Here is a 17,744-nt window from a genome sequence, read left to right on the forward strand (position 1 = left end):
TATAATTGACTGCAGACGCAAGTGAGACGAGCTGCTACTAACTTTATTAAAAACGAGTACAAACTAAGCAATTGTGGGTTGCATTCTTTATATATTTACACTCAGCCCAAAGGTTATTCGTACACCCGAAATATTGAAAGCTTTTCTTTCGTATAAAGAGTACAATTGACTTATACACATATTTTTTTTCTACATGATTAAGGAGTATTTACAAGTAATTTTTGAAAATAAACAAAAAGATTTTAAAATATGTAAATATGTTTGAAATTGGTGTACGAATAATATTTGGTCGTTTTTTCGCGCTCATTTCATGGTTTTCATGCTATACCGTTTGTGAATGTGAAAAAAGTGGTTGAAAATGGTGAATTCTATATAAAAATAACTGCTCTCAAAGTGAGTGTAAGGAAATTTGTTGCTGAAAATATACGCTTACTTCGTTTTTTTTTGTTAAAACAGTTACTTGAGTAACTGTACGTGTACGAGTATATGTAGGTATATCAAAAATCCAAATCGATTGGCCGCCTAGTTAGGCAGCTCTGATAAGATAGAAGAAACACACAGAGTGTTATACACACACTGTTATACAGGCAGTGATATTAGCTTTGTATATAACTGGACTGAGGCGTCGAGAGCTGTTTTTGCCTAGTTCTAGTCGCGATTACACAATTATTAGGCAGCAAGCAGGAAACATGAGTGACTCTGTTGTCATCAGCAATGGCCATACCACGCAGGAGAACGGCAACTCCTCCGTCTCCGCCTCAGTCTCCGGCTCCGCTTTCTCCCCCACGACAACAACAACGACAGCAATTCCCATCACAGATGATCTGCCTGCAATTGTGGGACAGCTGAAGAGCATTGAGCAGATAAATGAACAACGTCGCCTTTTTCTCAAGAGCACCATCAAGGAGATCCAAGAGGAGACCAGCCCTGAGTTAGATACGGATAAGGATAAGGATACGGAAGCGGAGCCACAACTAAGAAGACAACAGTTGCCGCCCAACAGTCTCGCATTGAATGTGAAATATGCAACGCTGCCGAGTCCATCTGTGGTCACATCATCCATATTGCGTTCGCCGCTGTCGCCGCCACCCAAACCGCCCATGTTGAGCCGTACACGCAGCACCGGCTCCGGCGATGGACGCACTCCGTTAACCAATGGCGAGACAATCGCACAGCGTCACAGTGTTGCCGAGACAGCCATCAAAGCGGAAGTGGCCACAACTGAAACCACATGCGGAACAACTGAAACACCAACAAAAACACTTAGCGATGAACTGCCTCAATCACCGCCGGACTCCGTATCGGCCAAACACTATGAGAGCCTGATTGAGGAGCTGCGTTGTCCCGGCTGTGCGGGTCCCATGAAGGCGCCTGTCCTGCTCTGCAAGAGTGGTCACAGTATCTGCGAGCAGTGTACACGCATTCTCCTCATGTGCCCACTGTGCAAGGTATGTGAATACAACTACACTGCAAACACAAACGAGCTGTTTTTAATAATTAAAACAACTTAAAGACAATAATATACTGTTATGTTCCGGAATTGTTAACAAAAAACCCATAAATTGTTCTTTGGATGTCAGTTGATTAACATTTCTGGAACACCCCTGATAAAAAACACAGTCTTACAATTAAAAAACTTTCTCGTATTTTAAGATTCATCTTTTTCATCTTAAAAATGCGTCGACAACAACATTTTCTATTTTATTTAATCAGTGTAGACATTCATTGCATAATTTTTATTCAATTTCCAATTCATTTTATTAAAAACAACTTATTTTGCTAAAAATTAGTTGGTTCCAATTTTGGGCCTCAACTGGGGTAAAAGTGTAGTTCAACTCAATACAAAAAAAAAATTATATGTATATATAAAACTTTAGCACTTCGTTGGGTCGTTGACGTCAGCGTTAGGTAAGCGTTATCTAAACCCTGATCTTCACCGCACCCCGTAAGCCGTTGTGTCCTCTTATCGCACCGGGCCGTGACGTGATGGTGGCAGATATCACAGTGGAACTACATACATATATGAAACTAGCTTTCGTTTCGAATATATTTTATCTAATCGAAATTCATAATCTATTTTTGAAACACTCGTAGACAAGCTAAATCTCTTTAAAAACAAAGAGAAAGTATGAGAAAGTAATTTATTTATTTAAAGCCGATTGTTTCTACGTGTATAACTGAAGTTTTTTAACTATCTTTATTTTTATTATTCAAAGATGAAGTCTTTGAGCGATTGTTCCCATGATAGTTAGTATTCCAAATCGGTTTAAAATTATCTATATGTTCCACTTTAAATACGATTTGTTAACTACATTTTTGCTTAAAAAGAATTTGTATAGGCCAGATACTGTTACCATACTATTACAAAGCTAATGTAGATAAGATTTCTCATAGCAAAAGCAATTGAATTACTGTTTATACCGTGAATTTGTCTATTCGATATTCTTATTATAAGACTCTCTTTCTCTCTTTCTACTTTAATGCTTTAAAAAAAGATAGTAGAAATTCGTTACAGTTGACTACACTGAAAAAAAAACTTCTAAAATCAAGAACAATCATCTTAAAAATGTTGTTCTTAAAATAAGAACATTTTAAGACCATATTACTAATACTAAGAATATTAATTTAAAAAATCAAAGTTCTTAACACAAGAATAAAAATCTTAAATTGTTCGGAAAGTATAAATATGTACTATTTCATATCAAACAAAACGGTTTGAATCCCACTCGTAAGAAATATTATTAAGAATAACACAAAATAAGCACAAAATCTACATAAAAACTAAAAAAAAAAAAAAATAGAAAATTAAGAAACAATTTTTAATTTTTTTATTTTTAGATTTTAATTTCAGAAACATTAATTCTTAAAATAAGAACTTGGTCTTATTTGTAATGTTTTAAAACCAAGATGTGATTTCTTAATTTAAGAATTTTATGTTCTCGACGCATTTTTTAGATTAACAAAAATGTTTTTTAACAGTGTAGTTTTAAAAAATCATTTAAAATACAAAATTGAATAACTTGTTATGAATTCTTATAAGAAACCATGCTAAAATTGTTGCGTAACTTTCAGGAGGTATTCACCAATTCACGCTCGCTGACGATAGAAGCGTTGTGTGCGAAGGCGCACTTTGGATGCAGTCACTCGGCTGGAGGATGTGCGGTGCGGATGCCGGTGGCATTGTTGCCGTGGCACGAGCAACAGTGCATCTACAAGCCGATGAAGTGCTTCATGGGACGTGTGTGGGGCGATTGTCGATGGCATGGCAGGGAGGTGCAATGGAAACAGCATCTGGAGGATCAGCACATGGACAAGTTATTTCAGTCACCGAGTGCGGATCTCGTTTGGAATATGGGAGTGCGACGCAAACCGCTCACGGGCTATTATGTATTCCAGGCCCACGATGAGATGTTCAACTTTTATGAGATTTACGACAAGCAGAGAATTCTCTTTACCATGACATGCACCTCGAATCGGCGGGAGAGTAAATACAATTACGCCTACGAGGTGACACTGCTGCAACCGGACAACGAGGCGGTATCCTTGACCCAGAAGTTTCCGGTTCACAGCGAATACGACAGGGACATCCTGATGGAGGGCACCTGCGTCTCAATTGGACTCAACGAACTGGCGCGATTCGTGGACGATGATAAGGTAAGTGAGCCAATGCAGAACATTTTTTTTCTAAGAGTATTTTTTTTTTAAATTATTTTTTCTAAAATTCAAAATTTTTCTAAGACTAAGGTCGATGTCACTCTTTAAAATTGAACCACAAAATAGATTTCGCCACACACAATTTACCATGACTTTTTTTTAGTGCAATGGCTTTTAAGTTTTAGAAATATGTTACTCAACTTGATCCTAATTTATATTTACAAGGAAGACCACATAAAAATAATTAAGAAAAACATTCCTTTGCTTGAGTTAACTCGATTTAAATTTATTAAAACGTATTAAAACTATATACATTTTCTAGGTTTTTTTTATAAAGCAATGGGCTTTAAGTTTTAGAAAAATGTTACTCAACTTAAGCCTGATTTAAAAAGAATTAAAAAAGGAATACCAATTGAGAAAAACATTTCTTAGTTTGAGTTAATCCGATATAAATTTTTGATAAATTATATTTATATTCAAAGTGCCCTAGAACTCTTAAAATTCTTTGTAAATCTAAAATCTTCAACCTTAATTTTAAAAGAAAATCATTCTGATTTTTTTATAAACAAACTTCATTGCATTTTGCTTCTTTTTTTTAAAAGCGATTTTCTAAATATTTAGTGCCTTAAATGTATTAATGTTTGCTCAAACCTCATTTTTCTTCTCCTCCAGCTACTTCACTATCGGGTGAGCGTAATGGCGGTCAAATCCCCGCGACATTTGAAGCCAGCTCGACAGAGTTTGCCGGTGAGCGCGGATTACCAGACGAGGAGCAATGGCGTCAATGCCAAAAGTGTGCCTGCTAACATGATCATCACAAGAACCTACAAGGAGGCGCTGGGCGAGCCTGTCACACCATCCACACCGGATGCCGAGGAGGAAACCGGCTCTGGTGTGGATCTGGAACGCAAATGGGGCACACCGCAATTGCACTTCAACCGAAAGTACTTGAGGAACACGCTCAACGCCGAGGGCAACGTTGTCGATTGCAAGGAGGACGAACTGCGTCCGCTGCAGGAGACACGTTCATCTGCTGGAGCCAATGAGGATAAGCTCTCCCTGTGCAGCAATAGCACCAGTTACACCAAAAAGGTTTCGGATTCACTGCGCAGAAGTTTCCGCTCGCTTAAATCCGATCTCATCGAGCTGCGTCCATTTGCCAGAAAGAAAACTCCAGTATATACAACGACAACAGCAACAGAAGCAACAACTGCGACAAAGGCAACAGTAAAACTGTAGAGCGACAACAATTATTTCGTCTTTTACACTTTATAATGGGGATTCCCAAAACACATTGTACGAGAATCTTGTGATCAAACGTCTTGGTTCAGATTGATGCCCTATTTAAAAAAACAAAATTTAACGAAAGAAGCCTCCTATAAACCATTTAAGCCGTATATTGAAATGAAAAACTAAATAAACACAAGCAAAATGTATGTACCTAAATACAATTCTGTTCATTTTTGCAGTACATGTGGGCAAAAAGTTGCACTTTTTTAGACACTTTTAATTTTGTAAACTCAGTTTGAGACGTTAGGATTTGACAAAATTACAATTTAAACGTGAATAAAACGAATCAAAAAGATGTATACTACTTTCTCAATAAAAGAATAGTGCATTCAACAAAAAACACAATTACCTTTCAATAGAACTATTCCCTTTTTTTTAATTTTTGGTAACTACTTTGAAACTCAAAAAAATGTTATAATTAGCAAGGCTGCAAACCTCCTAATTTTGTTAGGGGTTTGGTTCGGCGGTTCGAACCATAGAGCAAGACATTGGTTTGGTTCGCGAATTGATTTATATACCCCCTGAGCACAAGCTTCGGGTTCGAACCTTAAGTCAATTTCATACAAAAATATATTTATATTATACACTTTAAAGTTTAAAACAAATAAATTTTTTTTTAAAAGAAATCAAGTTTTGATGATAATTTAAAGTTATTTGAAGATTTAAGTATGACTTATTTTAATCCGAAGTCTCAAGTAATGGCGTAATACATATTAGAAAACCATAAAATTTATGTAAATACCTTTTTTTTTGAGCCGAACCTTTAATTTTAGAAAGAGGTTCGGTTTAGGTTCGGGTTCGCAAAGTAAATAATTTCATGGGTTCGGTTCATGATCCGGCTCAGGCTGCTTAAAAACCCAAACCGAACCGGTTCTACGAGATTCGGTTCAAAACCGGATGGCAGCCTTGATAATAAGAATACAAAAAATTGTTATTTTAAATATATTTGAATGTATTCGTAAATTTATTTATTCATTCATAAAATTAACTGCAGAAAAAAAGGATATCGACATTTACTCAGGACTGAAAATTAGTAGTTGATTATGTATTTAATTTATGTTAGTAGAGAAATTGCTAAAGACGCTTTGAGCTCGTTAATTTTATATTTCCAAGTTTTCAAATAGCACACGGAACACACAGAATAGAAAATAAGTTTTCTTTGCATCGATAATATCGATTCCTCACAAAAATGCAGTGAGGAAATCATATTAGTGCAAGCTTAAAGCTGAGCTCACATAGAAGCTTTCAGCACTGAGCTTTTTCTGCCACAGCATCAGCTAAAGAATGTGCGCACAATGAACTTAGTTAAAGATCTTTTCACTTTCATTCGTTCAGTATCTTTTCTTTTCTCTTTTTTAATTCAATTTGAACTTGTTCTGAACGAAACGACTTAGCTATCAACTTAGTTCCAATCATATATTCAAGCGTTACATACGTTTAGTGCTGATTGAATTTAGGGGGTCTTTGGTTCTGCTGCTCCTAGTCAGATCAGCGTAACATAGTATAGTGCCAACCCTCGAAAGTCCTCTAGCAAAACAAAGTACGCGAGTGTTGTAAAATGTTTGTTGCATTAGCAGCGCTGCTACTGCTCTGCTGCTGCTCTGCCCCATGTGCAGCTGCCGATGAGTTGCCACACAAATTGCAAGATGATTCGAAACATGCACAGGTGAGATTGAACAGATAGAACAAGACGTTTAAGTAAATAATGTAACGCAAAGATGCCGAACCATGATCAAAATGACATTCCGCTTGAAAATCGGTCAAATTTTGCAAAAGTTATGACAGTTCGATGTGGCTCAAGCCTCTGACCTAATAACTTTACAAGTCAAAATATTTCCTAATTTTGACATGATTTTTTACAAGAAAATGATAGTGCTTAGAATCAAGTTTAAAGGGTCGTTTTATACTAAATACGATATAAGGAGTTGATTAAAAATAAAAACTTGAGATTTAAATTTTGAATTTTCAAAATTTTAAATGGGGGAGCCTTACCATCAGCATAGAACCATGGCTATGATGGTCGAAAAATAATAAAATTTTCTAAATGCGAAAAATTTAAGTGCAGTGAGAGAGACCGAATAATTATCAATATGGCATTCCGATTGAAAATCGGGTCAGTTTTCTTCAAGTTATGTGGGAAGTTTGTCAACTCTTTGGCCTAACAACTTTACCACAACCGTACTAGTACAAACGTTTCGGTTTTCGGTTCTTGAAAGAGAATTAATTTCGGTAACGGTTTCAGTTCCGGTACTAAAAATGAAACGGTTAGTTTCGGTTAACGGTTGCAATACCGGTTACGGTGTTATTCCCTGATATATAGTCGATCAATATCAACAGCCGAGTCGATTTAGCCTTGTCCGTCCGTCTGTTTGAACTCGTCAATCTCAGAGACTATAAGATTCTTTGTTTTTTTGAAATATCACAACCAATCTGACAAAATATGCACCGAGGCTAGTCTTATACATCCTGACCAAATCGGGTTCAAATCGTAAAACTATATCATATAGCTAGCATAGAAACGCCCTGTCGAAAAGTAAGTCTTAGTACGAAAACTTTTTGTTTCTTGAGATATCTCAACCAATCTGACAAAATATGTATCTATGATATTATTTATACACATCCTGACCAAATTTTTTGAAAATGTAACAGTGTTTTGCAACTCTTGGGCGTGTCAGACGTCATCAGAGTGCCTGGGCACAGGGTATCTTACTGTCGAGCGTGCTCGACTGTAGACGCACTTCACCGCGAGGGAAGCAAGCCGGGGGTTGGCGAGAAAAGCGAGAAGGGCGCACATCTCCCTTGTTTAATTTTATTCTAAGCAGCAACTTTTATAAAATTAGGTAGATTAGATTAGATTATATGTACATACACGGATGTATATGCTTAATATACAAATTACCTCTCCTCTCTTTTTTCCATATGCGGGTGCTTAACTTCTCCTCTTTGAGCTCCAAGGTTGACCCCGAATTTAAATTCAATTTAATTTAATTTAAGATTACAATACCCCTCATACAATTTATCCATATGAAGAGGCGTGATATGGAACGTCTAGTAGTGTTATATGATCTTCGGAATGAAGAAAGAGGCCTTGATTGTGAATGATTGTCAGACATCAATTGAACGGCAACATAAAACTATGGTATATACGAGATGCAGTACAGATCAAGAAGAGAATGCTCAAATTAGGAATTACGAAATGATCACTGATCAATTAAAATATTATTCATTTTAGGAGATCCCATCTAGTAAGCCAGAGAATCCCAACCCGCTTCTCGCCATTCCCAAGTGGATAAACGAAGACTATTTTCGTCCAATAATTGAAAAAGATGTGACGGACTTTGTGAGGATAAAGAACTTTACATCCATAGCAGCAACGAAAGCAGGTGACAACTTCTCCTCAATCATGGTGAGAGTAATCGTTGACATTGAGCTTAAAGGTAAGTCGGGATACATTTTAAGCTTACTCAAATAATATTCAGCTAGACTTTTAATTCTTAGATGGCAGTGAGCAGGAAATGTCCTACATTCTAAAGACGGTTTTAGAGAACAGTAAAGGAGGTAGTATGTTTCCCAGGGAAACGAATATGTATCAGACCCAAATACCCAACTTTATCAGGCTCTATAAGGAGGCAGGCGTGGACGTTCAACTCGGACCCAAATGTGTCCATATTGATGAAAATCCGGATGGTATAACAATCGTGATGGAGGATCTGAAACGACAGAAATTTCAGAACGTTGATCGCACCAAGGGACTCGATATGGAACACATGCGTGGGGTTCTACACAAAGCGGCCGAGTTGCATGCCGCCTCTGCGGTAACCTACGAACAAAATGGACCCTTTAACGAGATGTACAATCATACCCTGTATAATGAAAACCATCGTGAAAGATGGGAGAAAGTGCTTAAACTTCGAAATGTGCAGTATATTCAGGCAATGCGGGAATGGCAACTTCCGGATGTGGAGAAATATATTGCAAAGGTTTTATCTCCAAGGGAGACGTTCGATATTGGAAAAAGACTGTCGAAAGTCGACGAAAATGAATTCAATTGCTTAAACCACGGTGATCTATGGTGTAACAATGTAATGTTTTCTGAAGATCGCACTTTGCTTATCGATTTTCAACTTGTAAAATGGGGATCTCCTGCCCATGATCTTTGGTATTTAATAGCATCGTCTTCCTCACTGGACATTAAGATCACGGAATTTGATCATTTCATTGAAATCTATCACACGCGTTTGGTGGAATGCCTCAAATTACTAAAATATTCCAAGCCCATTCCCACACTGAGGGAATTACACATCATGATGCTCAAATACGGCGATTTGGGTAAGTTAATTGTAAATAGATTTCAATCAGTATAAGTAGAAAACTATTGTTTTTCAGGTATGATCACGGCGACTGGTATTTTAGTGATTGCACTTTTGCCACATGATAAGAATTTCGATATAAATAATTACTATGCCCAGGGCCCTGAAGGCGACGATTTTCGTTATAAAGCTTTTTCTAATCCCTACTACGTGAAAGCTATGCTCCAGCTAAATCCGTTCCTCAACAACAAAGGGCTTCTATGAAAAAACCGTCGTTATATTTTTTCGGAGGATTGCAAATAAGAGTTATTTTTAATTATTAAAATTAATGTCAACTTTTAATATAACTCTTTTTTTATTTAATAAAAACAAAAATAAATGTTTATTTTAAATATTTAAAACAAAAATAAAAATACCAATTATTTTAAAGTTTTTATTACGCTGAATGTGTCCTTTAAGGACATGAATGCATCATATGAAAGGTATTGAGCTACACATAGTAAATTAATAATTGCAATCAATTTTAATTTTTAAAGATCTTGTTGGCTGGGAAAGCATCCGAAAAATAGCTAAAATTGCGGTGACATAGAAAAAAAAAAACAAAATGGCAGTCGTGATTTCGAAAACAGTGTGGCAGCCTTGAATACAAAAAAAAATAAATACCGAAGGTTTGAACGTCTATCAAAAAATAAACTTTCGATAGATATATCGATAGCGTCATCCATAGTTTGGGACATAGCACGCACTTTTTTGAGCACTTTTGTGTGCGCATTTTAAAAGTTGTGACATTGTTTAAAGCGTGAGGTTTCGTTCGTTACATCAAAAGGCAATCAAATTTTTTAATTCTTCATTTTGTAGGGATATTTTGTTAAACGTAAAACTGTGCAATTTTGTTATATACAAATACAAATTTTTGCGCTGTTTTCCTACTGCAGTTTCGCAGATACTATAAACAACCGTTAGGTCGGCCATTTTGGGTTGCGTATTTTCTTTACACCGCGTGTTCTGTTCATTCATTCTTGGAAACGTCTGATTTTTGTGCAACAAATGTCTTTGGAAATGAGTAATATGCCGTGCGTTAGATGTGGAAATTTATCCGGATTGATGTGTCAACGTTGCGGAGAAAATTACTGCAATGATGCCTGTCAGACGAAGGACTGGCAACGTCATAAATATTACTGCATCCCAATGCCGTAAGTACTTAATTGTTGACAACAACAACAACAACAACAATGACAACTAAAGCACAAAAATGCAAAATAAAAGAAAACGACGAAGCAAACGCTTTTTGACAAATAATGTACATATGTATGTATGTGAATTTATTAATATGTATAGTCATATGACTAACTGTATGTATTTGTGCGAATTTCTAAGAATGCGTTTTTTGTTGTCATTTCATCCATGTGCACAAATAAGTAAATATGTATTTAAATGTGTACCAACCACGGATCGTAACTGTTTTACATAAGTTTAAAAAATTAAAATGGGACTTGACAATTATTTCCAAACTTTTATTTAAAAGTTACGAAATAACACTTATTTTTGATTTTTATTTTAAACGTGCAAAATAATAATAAAATAACAATTTTTATGTAAAAGTTGAAGAATAACACTTATTTTTAATAATTATTTTTTTTTCAATAAAAATTTAAAATAAGAGTTATTTTTGATTTTTATTTTAAAAGTCACATATAGGAGTTTCCTATAATTTTTAAATAAAAATAAAAAAAAAAAATAAAGTTATCTTTTGATCCAATACATATGTATTTCTATCATATTCATTTATTTAGTAAAAATTTGCTAAAATAACTTATTTACGGTCCCTCGTACCAACTCTTTTAAGGCCGTTGGTGCCCTTGAATTCAGGAACTGCTTGCGTTGATGCTGTCTCTGATATCGCGCCACTTTCACTGAGAGTTGCAACGAAATCGATGACCAACGATTTATCGATACATGAGGCAAAAACTGAAGAATTGGCCGTTACAAAAGTCGTGTTGAGTTCGGAATGGCGCGAGCATTTGACTCCAAAAACAAACGAATTCTTCGATTGTCGTGTCACGCACGTCGAGAAGGATGGTTCCATTTGGATCGTCGAGAAGGTCAATGCTGATCGCATAAAGCGTCTAAGCGACAACATGGCCCGCTGCATGCAGAAGAGGGAGCCATGTAAGCTGGAGGAGATTGCCATTGGCGACCTGGTATGCGTCGCTTTCGATGAGCAAATGCATCGTGGCGAGATCATGGACCTCAAATCGAATTCCAAGCGTGTTGCAGTGCGTCTCATTGACAATGGCACTGTGAACACCATCGATGTCCAGGACATTTATTTGGCGGTGCCGCAGATGGCCGAGACCAAGGCTTATGCCGTCCGGGTAATCTTATCCTCGAAGACTGGCATGGATCTGAACAAGCTAACAAATGTAACATTGCGTCTTGTGGGTGACAAGACTGTCAATGGCATCCATCAGGCTGAGCTGAGGACCTTCAAGACGATTCCCCTCGATTTGCCGATTCAAATGCTGTCCAGCCATCCGGAAGTGATCCTGCTCAAGGCCTTTCAGCACAACGTTACGCTCAATGAGCCGCAAGTAGCTCTCGTGCAAATAAAAAAGTGGAACAACCTCACCGACGATTTGAATCCGAAGAATGTTATGAAATTTATCGAACCCTTTCCAAAAACGGTGCGCATATTCTTTCTATTGGCCCGCACCGAACGAGGCTATCGTCGTGCTTTCTTAATTGACTATATCGAGGAGGCATCCAAGTTTTTGGTTTATGAAATGGATGAGGGTCGCATCACCATCACTGATGAGGTTCGTCGCATTCCCAACCATCTCCTCGAACATCCACCTCGCGTGTTTGCCGTCTCGCTCACACCTGGCAACAAACTCTCCCTGCGACAGACAATATCCAAATGTGGTCGTCGTTTGTCTATTAAATTTCAAGACAATTCCAATATGGAGAAGCAGCGCTCGGTTCAGGCGACATTATTGGCCAAGGACAACAAGGAGCAAGTGTGCGACGTGCGCGTTGACAAATTTCTTGGAAGGATCGCCGAGCTGGGCTTAAGGTACTGGCAGGAGCCCATTGAGAATGGTAGCCTGGTCTACATCACGCACGTCGTCAATTATCACACGATCTGCATAAGCTCGGTGCGGACCAAACAATACACTGATATATTCGAAAGTCTCGGCACCAAATGCTTACCCTTTGGTTCGACTAGCAAGATTCCGAATGGAACCACTGTCCTCGTAGTGTGTCCTGCTCAGGGATATTATCGTGCAGAGGCAAGTTACATAATTTACGGCATATTCTTTTATTTGCATAACAATTTAAGCCAAATTATGTATTGAATAGTAGCATATGTATATATTTAAACTTGATTCTTGATTCTGGACAATAATTTTGACTTGTATGTGAAGGGTTTGACCAACTTCTAACATTCAATACTATATTATAAATCTCAAATAGTTGTTTTGGGACGTAGGGGACCGATATCTAGAATTTTCTAGCAATATAATAATATAATATATACTCTGTAATTTTACAGGTGATAGACAAGGAAAGTGACCTTTATGCTGTTCGCAACATCGATACTGGCATCGATACTGCGACTCGAGTGCCGTTGTCATATTTGCGTAAATCGTGCGCATTTCTGGATAACTTGCCTATTAGCCAATGTCGTGGTAGTATCAAGACCTTACATATCATTAAGGGGGATGCAGTGCCTCCAAATTCAGCAGCTTATCAATTGTTGATGCAGCTGTATGAGAATAAGTCGCAACTGAAGGTTGACTTTGCCGGCTCCGAGTGTGGTTCTCTGGATTTACTAGATGTCAACGCCGAACCGCCCTCGCTCTCAGCTCGTATGCTGCCTTTGTTGTTCACGGCTTCTTCTGCCAATCTCAAACATGACTCGGCTCAAAACTCACCTGTAGCGTTTGTCGATGATGGTCTGAGTATTGTTGGATTACCGCCACTGCCACCGTCGCCTCCTGATACTCCGGGAAGTAAGGCAATAGGACGTCATTATTTTGATGACCTTAAACGTGAATTGATTCCGCTCGGCGATAATGTCTGTGTTACAGTCATATTTGCCACGAATCTCCACAAGACTGGCTACATAATGGCTTGCTCCTTTCCAAACTCGAAGGCGCGTGATAAGTTCCAGTACCTGCTAAGTCACGTGAATGACTTTGTCATGAATGAGGACAAGAGTTTTCCGGGTTATCTGCCCCAGTAAGTAATGCAAGTCTCTGTCACAAATGAATTAATTAATTTATTTGTCATTCTAACAGCGTTGGTGAAATGTGCTTGACACTCTTTTCGGAGGACAATTTATGGTACCGTGGCGTTTGTGTGAACCTGGTCAACGATAATCAACAGGCGGAAATTTATTTCTGTGATTTTGGCAACACGGAGGTGGTCTCCCTGGAGAAGATCAAACCCATCTCCCCCGAGTTGCTCTTTACAGTTAATACCACCAAGTGTTTCATAGATGGTGAGTTGAATATTTAGCGATTAATATTATTTGTTTTAATTTTAATTTTCTTTTATCCATTTAGGCTTCAACAAGTCCAAGGACTTTAAGATCCTCGAGGAAAAGCTTGCTATCAACAATACTATCGCTTGCTCTGTGCTGCAAGGACCAGAACGCAACACTCGTACCCTTAAAATTCCGAATTGAAAAAAAATATTATTCAAGGAATCATGGAAAGCGTCCTTATGTTTTGTTTAAAATGTTAATTGTACACATTTGTGTATTTATTCTAAAAATTTAGTGTTTTTGTTTTTTTTTTTTTTACATTTATTTGACTTCAATTTAAGTGATTTATAGTCTTTCAAGTGAAATAGTTACTTAACGATTTTAACTTAAATTGGTTGCCGGGAACTATAGCCTGTGCCTGTAACATACCGAAGAAAATTAAAAAATGTAAATTTGTTGACTGAATGACGAATTTGTTTTTAATTTTATTTAAGACTTTAAATATATAACATAAATAACATTTTTGCTTATTTTTAATAAAAATTACTTATTTTTTATTGGCGCATTTATTTTCTTTCAAATGGCAACTACTGTTGCAATTCTGTTTTTGTTTTAACTGTTTTTAGAACGTTAACAGTTTTTTAAATTAAAGCGGAACCCTTTAAATTATACTTTTTTTTTGTTTTTGTTTTAGTGCAATTATGATAAGCCTTAGCATTACGTGTATTATTTTATTTTACCTATTATTTTTTAACGGTCAAATTGTTCAATTAATATCGATAAATTCTTGTACCATGGAGGTAGTGATCGAAAACAAATTCGATTTTAATTTTTTAAACATCGATGTTATCGATGGTCAACTTATTTTGTCGACATTGCAAATTTAAAATTTAAATTTTTTTTTAAACGCTAAAAACTCAATAAAAATTGATTAAATTTGATTAAAATGTAAAATTTGAAATTGGACAAAATTAAGGCTAACATTTTAATGAAGATCGTCAGAGCTCGGGAAGAGAAGTTAGAAAATGTAATTTAAAAAAATATATATATATATAAAAAAAAACCGAGAAAATTCTAACAATAATTCTGAAAATGGAATAGAGCAGAATTCAGAAGACCTTATTTCGGAAATGTACTTATAATTTTGAGAACAAAAAACCAAACCAGATCACGCGCCGAAAAACAACGGCACTTTTATTCACTGAACAACCGAACACTATTAGAATTCAAGTCACTGAACTAAATGACCTAAGATCAGGAATTTAGTTCGTTCGTTCACTTTAGGGATTAGTTCAATAGAACTTAATCCGAACGATTCGATACAACTCTATTTAAATTTTAAATGGCATCGTTGAGCAATTTAAAGAAATGTCCGCAATTTTCGTCGCCAACTGGCGCGGGTAATCGTTATAACTCCACACCGGACCTGGACCATTATCCGGTGATTAATTTAAAAAATGAGCTGCTCAGTACGACCTCTCAGCGATTTACAGTGGGCCAAAGTTTCATGCCGGTTGAAAGCGAGAGCGTGCCGAAGCGCATATCGCGAGCCTTTTTTGATGGCGGCTTTTGGGAATCGCTGGCCGAGGCGCGCAGCAAAAAGACGCGGGAACAGGCGCCGTTGATAAGCAATACGGCCGATCATCTGGCACAGTTGCTGGAGCAATATAAAGCACTCAAATTGAAGGTATTTCCACACACACAGGAGCTGAGCGCCGAGCGCATTGCACAGTATGCCGAAACGAGGTGCGATCTGAGAGTTCTACGCAGCTGAACAGAAACTATAGATAACATATTGTGTTTTACTTAAAAGGGACTGGATTAATAGCGCCATACGCTGCACCGCCTGGCACTGTCATCTATTTAAGCTGGCCGTTGCCGGTGTGGACGATGTGGTGCGTATCTATATGAAGCGAACGGACAACAATGGGCTGACTCCAGTGCTGAAGAGTCCCTCGCAAACTCAAATCACATGCATGGCCTGGCGTCCATTGTGCGCCTTTGAGCTTGTGGTTGGATGTCGTCAGGGCATGTGCTTCTGGACAATTGACAACAATCTGCACTTGGGACGCACCATGAATCCCAGTCACATATTAAAACAGTAAGTTCCCATTGCAGACCATAGTCTCAATTGGTATTCTCAAGTAATTTGCTTTCAGTCCCGCCAATCTGCCCATCACAACGCTGCAGTGGAACAAGGACGGCACACAGCTGGCGACCGCTTCGATTGGAGACAGTGCCATCCTTATTTGGCAACCGGACAATGGCATGATGCAACCATTGCGTCGTTTAGGTCCGCCCGGATCGCTGCTTAAATGGTCGCCGGGCAATGAATGGATCTTTGCCAGCACCGTGGATCGGGTGTTTCGTGTGTGGAAATGCCATGATCGCTGGACCACAGATCGCTGGGTATGCAACAAAGGCAACGTGCAAGCCGCCTGCTGGTCACCTTGTGGACGCTTCCTGCTCTTTGCCAGCACATCAGAGCCAATCCTTTATCGTCTGCAGTTCGTGAAGTTGCTTCTCGGACCCGGTAAGTAAAACTCTTTGCATTCTAACTGACTATGGGCACGGTTGGTGCAGTGTTTGTTTGTTAAGTCCAAGACACACACTGCTCCTTCTCATACTCATACTCTGCCCAAGAGCAAAGCGGACATGCAACAGGTAGGCGGCTGCTTAAGCAACCAGACCGTCTGTATAATGCTGCCCACAATTGATGACTTCAATTCAAAAGTTTACAGAGTACCTAATGATACCTTTTGTTACTTTCCAGTGAAAAGCGACGATAAGGAGGTACTGCCTGTGGCGGATTTAAATGCCATCAACTTAGATGGCAGCAATCAAACTTTAATTGGCGGCACTGCCCAGCAGTTGGCTTGGGATCCACATGGCAAATATCTGGTGATCACCTTCAAGTCCACAAACTCGATTGCTATCTTTCGCACATATATACAAAAGTTTGATTTGCAAATCTCTGGTGGATATTATCTGAGCGGAGAAACTCCATCGGAATATCCCAGCTATGTGTGCTTCCAGCCGTTGAACAGGGAGAATGATCGTTCCATGTTGACCATTGGCTGGTCAAGTGGTCGCATACAGTTCCATGCATTAGATTGATATCAATTTGTATTTGTATTTATTTGGTTCTCTTTTATTATAAGCGTGTTAATAAAGGTACACATATTACATAAATATTGGAATTGAAATAACAAATCGCAGACACCTAAAAAACATTTGATCTTGCGGATCTTCCGCAAAACTAATTGACAAAGATCTATACTATAACAGGGATCGTAATGATTAAAATTTTTAAAATAAAAAAATTGAATCTAAAATTATTTGTTGATTGTTGATCAAAAAACTATGAAATTAGTGCATTAAATTTTTGCTTTAGAAATCATCTCTTTGTCTACGGTTGTATAATAAAAAATGTAAAAATAATTAATTATAAATTCTATATGATAAAATAAATTATTTTTAAACTAAATGCATATATCTTTTAAGCTAGGAGGTGTATTTCTTTGAGGGAATTATTTCCGATTTAAAAGATATTTGTATTCAAATATAATTTGTAATTTTCATAAAAATATTGAAAATGTATTTTAGCACAAATTTAGGTTCAATTATTTCACAAATTACAGTAAAATGAATTCAAAAAGCAAAAATATCATATTAAAATTTATCCTTTTTCAGTATCCGGGATGGATTTTTTTAAGCTTTTAATTCTTACTTTCGGTCCCTGTTATATAATATTTTAAGATCATCTATTTCGAATACTCCTATTATAGAACGTTTCGAGAGAGATGTATGTAGGTGTGTGCTGCGTCTATATAATTAAGCTGGGGTAACGGCTATACAAAATATATAATATAGTAAATATATATATACCATACACAAAAATATATAACGATTTTGCATAAATGCAATAATTAAACATATTTATATATACTTGTATATACGAGTAACAGAACAGAAAATAGTTTAAACGGTTATCAAAAACA

The 17,744-nt window shown here is 37.2% G+C and overlaps 4 protein-coding genes across 5 annotated transcripts; all 4 read left to right on the forward strand.

Moving 5' to 3' along the window:
* The first annotated feature begins 599 nt into the window (after positions 1-599).
* LOC117794240 lies at positions 600-5,042 on the forward strand. The gene is made up of 3 exons (XM_034634818.1): positions 600-1,448; positions 3,073-3,654; positions 4,327-5,042. The coding sequence occupies exons 1-3, from the start codon at positions 690-692 to the stop codon at positions 4,891-4,893; spliced, it is 1,908 nt and encodes a 635-aa protein (XP_034490709.1). The 5' UTR covers positions 600-689; the 3' UTR covers positions 4,894-5,042.
* A 1,437-nt stretch (positions 5,043-6,479) lies between these two features.
* Positions 6,480-9,584, forward strand: LOC117789639. Of its 2 annotated transcripts, none has more exons than XM_034628709.1 (4): positions 6,480-6,610; positions 8,177-8,381; positions 8,443-9,273; positions 9,331-9,584. In XM_034628709.1, exons 1-4 carry the CDS (start codon positions 6,503-6,505, stop codon positions 9,516-9,518), a joined length of 1,332 nt encoding a protein of 443 aa, XP_034484600.1. In that variant the 5' UTR covers positions 6,480-6,502; the 3' UTR covers positions 9,519-9,584. The 2 variants fall into 2 exon arrangements, with proteins under 2 accessions (XP_034484600.1, XP_034484608.1); XM_034628717.1 differs by lacking the exon at positions 6,480-6,610 and adding an exon at positions 8,013-8,083.
* A 1,604-nt stretch (positions 9,585-11,188) lies between these two features.
* Positions 11,189-14,208, forward strand: LOC117788114. The gene is made up of 4 exons (XM_034626786.1): positions 11,189-12,544; positions 12,808-13,496; positions 13,556-13,758; positions 13,823-14,208. Exons 1-4 carry the CDS (start codon positions 11,189-11,191, stop codon positions 13,942-13,944), a joined length of 2,370 nt encoding a protein of 789 aa, XP_034482677.1. The 3' UTR covers positions 13,945-14,208.
* An 844-nt stretch (positions 14,209-15,052) lies between these two features.
* Positions 15,053-16,935, forward strand: LOC117794111 (aladin). The gene is made up of 4 exons (XM_034634598.1): positions 15,053-15,489; positions 15,557-15,844; positions 15,903-16,276; positions 16,517-16,935. The coding sequence occupies exons 1-4, from the start codon at positions 15,086-15,088 to the stop codon at positions 16,858-16,860; spliced, it is 1,410 nt and encodes a 469-aa protein (XP_034490489.1). The 5' UTR covers positions 15,053-15,085; the 3' UTR covers positions 16,861-16,935.
* Positions 16,936-17,744: the final 809 nt, after the last annotated feature.

Source organism: Drosophila innubila, chromosome X (genome assembly GCF_004354385.1).
Source record: "Drosophila innubila isolate TH190305 chromosome X, UK_Dinn_1.0, whole genome shotgun sequence".
NCBI classification, from domain to species: domain Eukaryota; kingdom Metazoa; phylum Arthropoda; class Insecta; order Diptera; family Drosophilidae; genus Drosophila; species Drosophila innubila.

What these genes read in the sequence shown, in the direction of transcription:
- LOC117794240 (XM_034634818.1), top strand. Translation starts at nt 690, where the DNA reads ATGAGTGACTCTGTTGTCATCAGCAATGGCCATACCACGCAGGAGAAC. An exon ending in TCATGTGCCCACTGTGCAAG is followed by an intron (nt 1,449 to 3,072) that starts GTATGTGAATAC and finishes CGTAACTTTCAG; the next exon opens with GAGGTATTCACCAATTCACG. An exon ending in GATTCGTGGACGATGATAAG is followed by an intron (nt 3,655 to 4,326) that starts GTAAGTGAGCCA and finishes CTTCTCCTCCAG; the next exon opens with CTACTTCACTATCGGGTGAG.
- LOC117789639 (XM_034628709.1), top strand. Translation starts at nt 6,503, where the DNA reads ATGTTTGTTGCATTAGCAGCGCTGCTACTGCTCTGCTGCTGCTCTGCC. An exon ending in ATGATTCGAAACATGCACAG is followed by an intron (nt 6,611 to 8,176) that starts GTGAGATTGAAC and finishes TATTCATTTTAG; the next exon opens with GAGATCCCATCTAGTAAGCC. An exon ending in GCTCAAATACGGCGATTTGG is followed by an intron (nt 9,274 to 9,330) that starts GTAAGTTAATTG and finishes ATTGTTTTTCAG; the next exon opens with GTATGATCACGGCGACTGGT.
- LOC117788114 (XM_034626786.1), top strand. Translation starts at nt 11,189, where the DNA reads ATGACCAACGATTTATCGATACATGAGGCAAAAACTGAAGAATTGGCC. An exon ending in TTTCCGGGTTATCTGCCCCA is followed by an intron (nt 13,497 to 13,555) that starts GTAAGTAATGCA and finishes TCATTCTAACAG; the next exon opens with CGTTGGTGAAATGTGCTTGA. An exon ending in CACCAAGTGTTTCATAGATG is followed by an intron (nt 13,759 to 13,822) that starts GTGAGTTGAATA and finishes TTATCCATTTAG; the next exon opens with GCTTCAACAAGTCCAAGGAC.
- LOC117794111 (XM_034634598.1), top strand. Translation starts at nt 15,086, where the DNA reads ATGGCATCGTTGAGCAATTTAAAGAAATGTCCGCAATTTTCGTCGCCA. An exon ending in CCCAGTCACATATTAAAACA is followed by an intron (nt 15,845 to 15,902) that starts GTAAGTTCCCAT and finishes ATTTGCTTTCAG; the next exon opens with TCCCGCCAATCTGCCCATCA. An exon ending in GAAGTTGCTTCTCGGACCCG is followed by an intron (nt 16,277 to 16,516) that starts GTAAGTAAAACT and finishes GTTACTTTCCAG; the next exon opens with TGAAAAGCGACGATAAGGAG.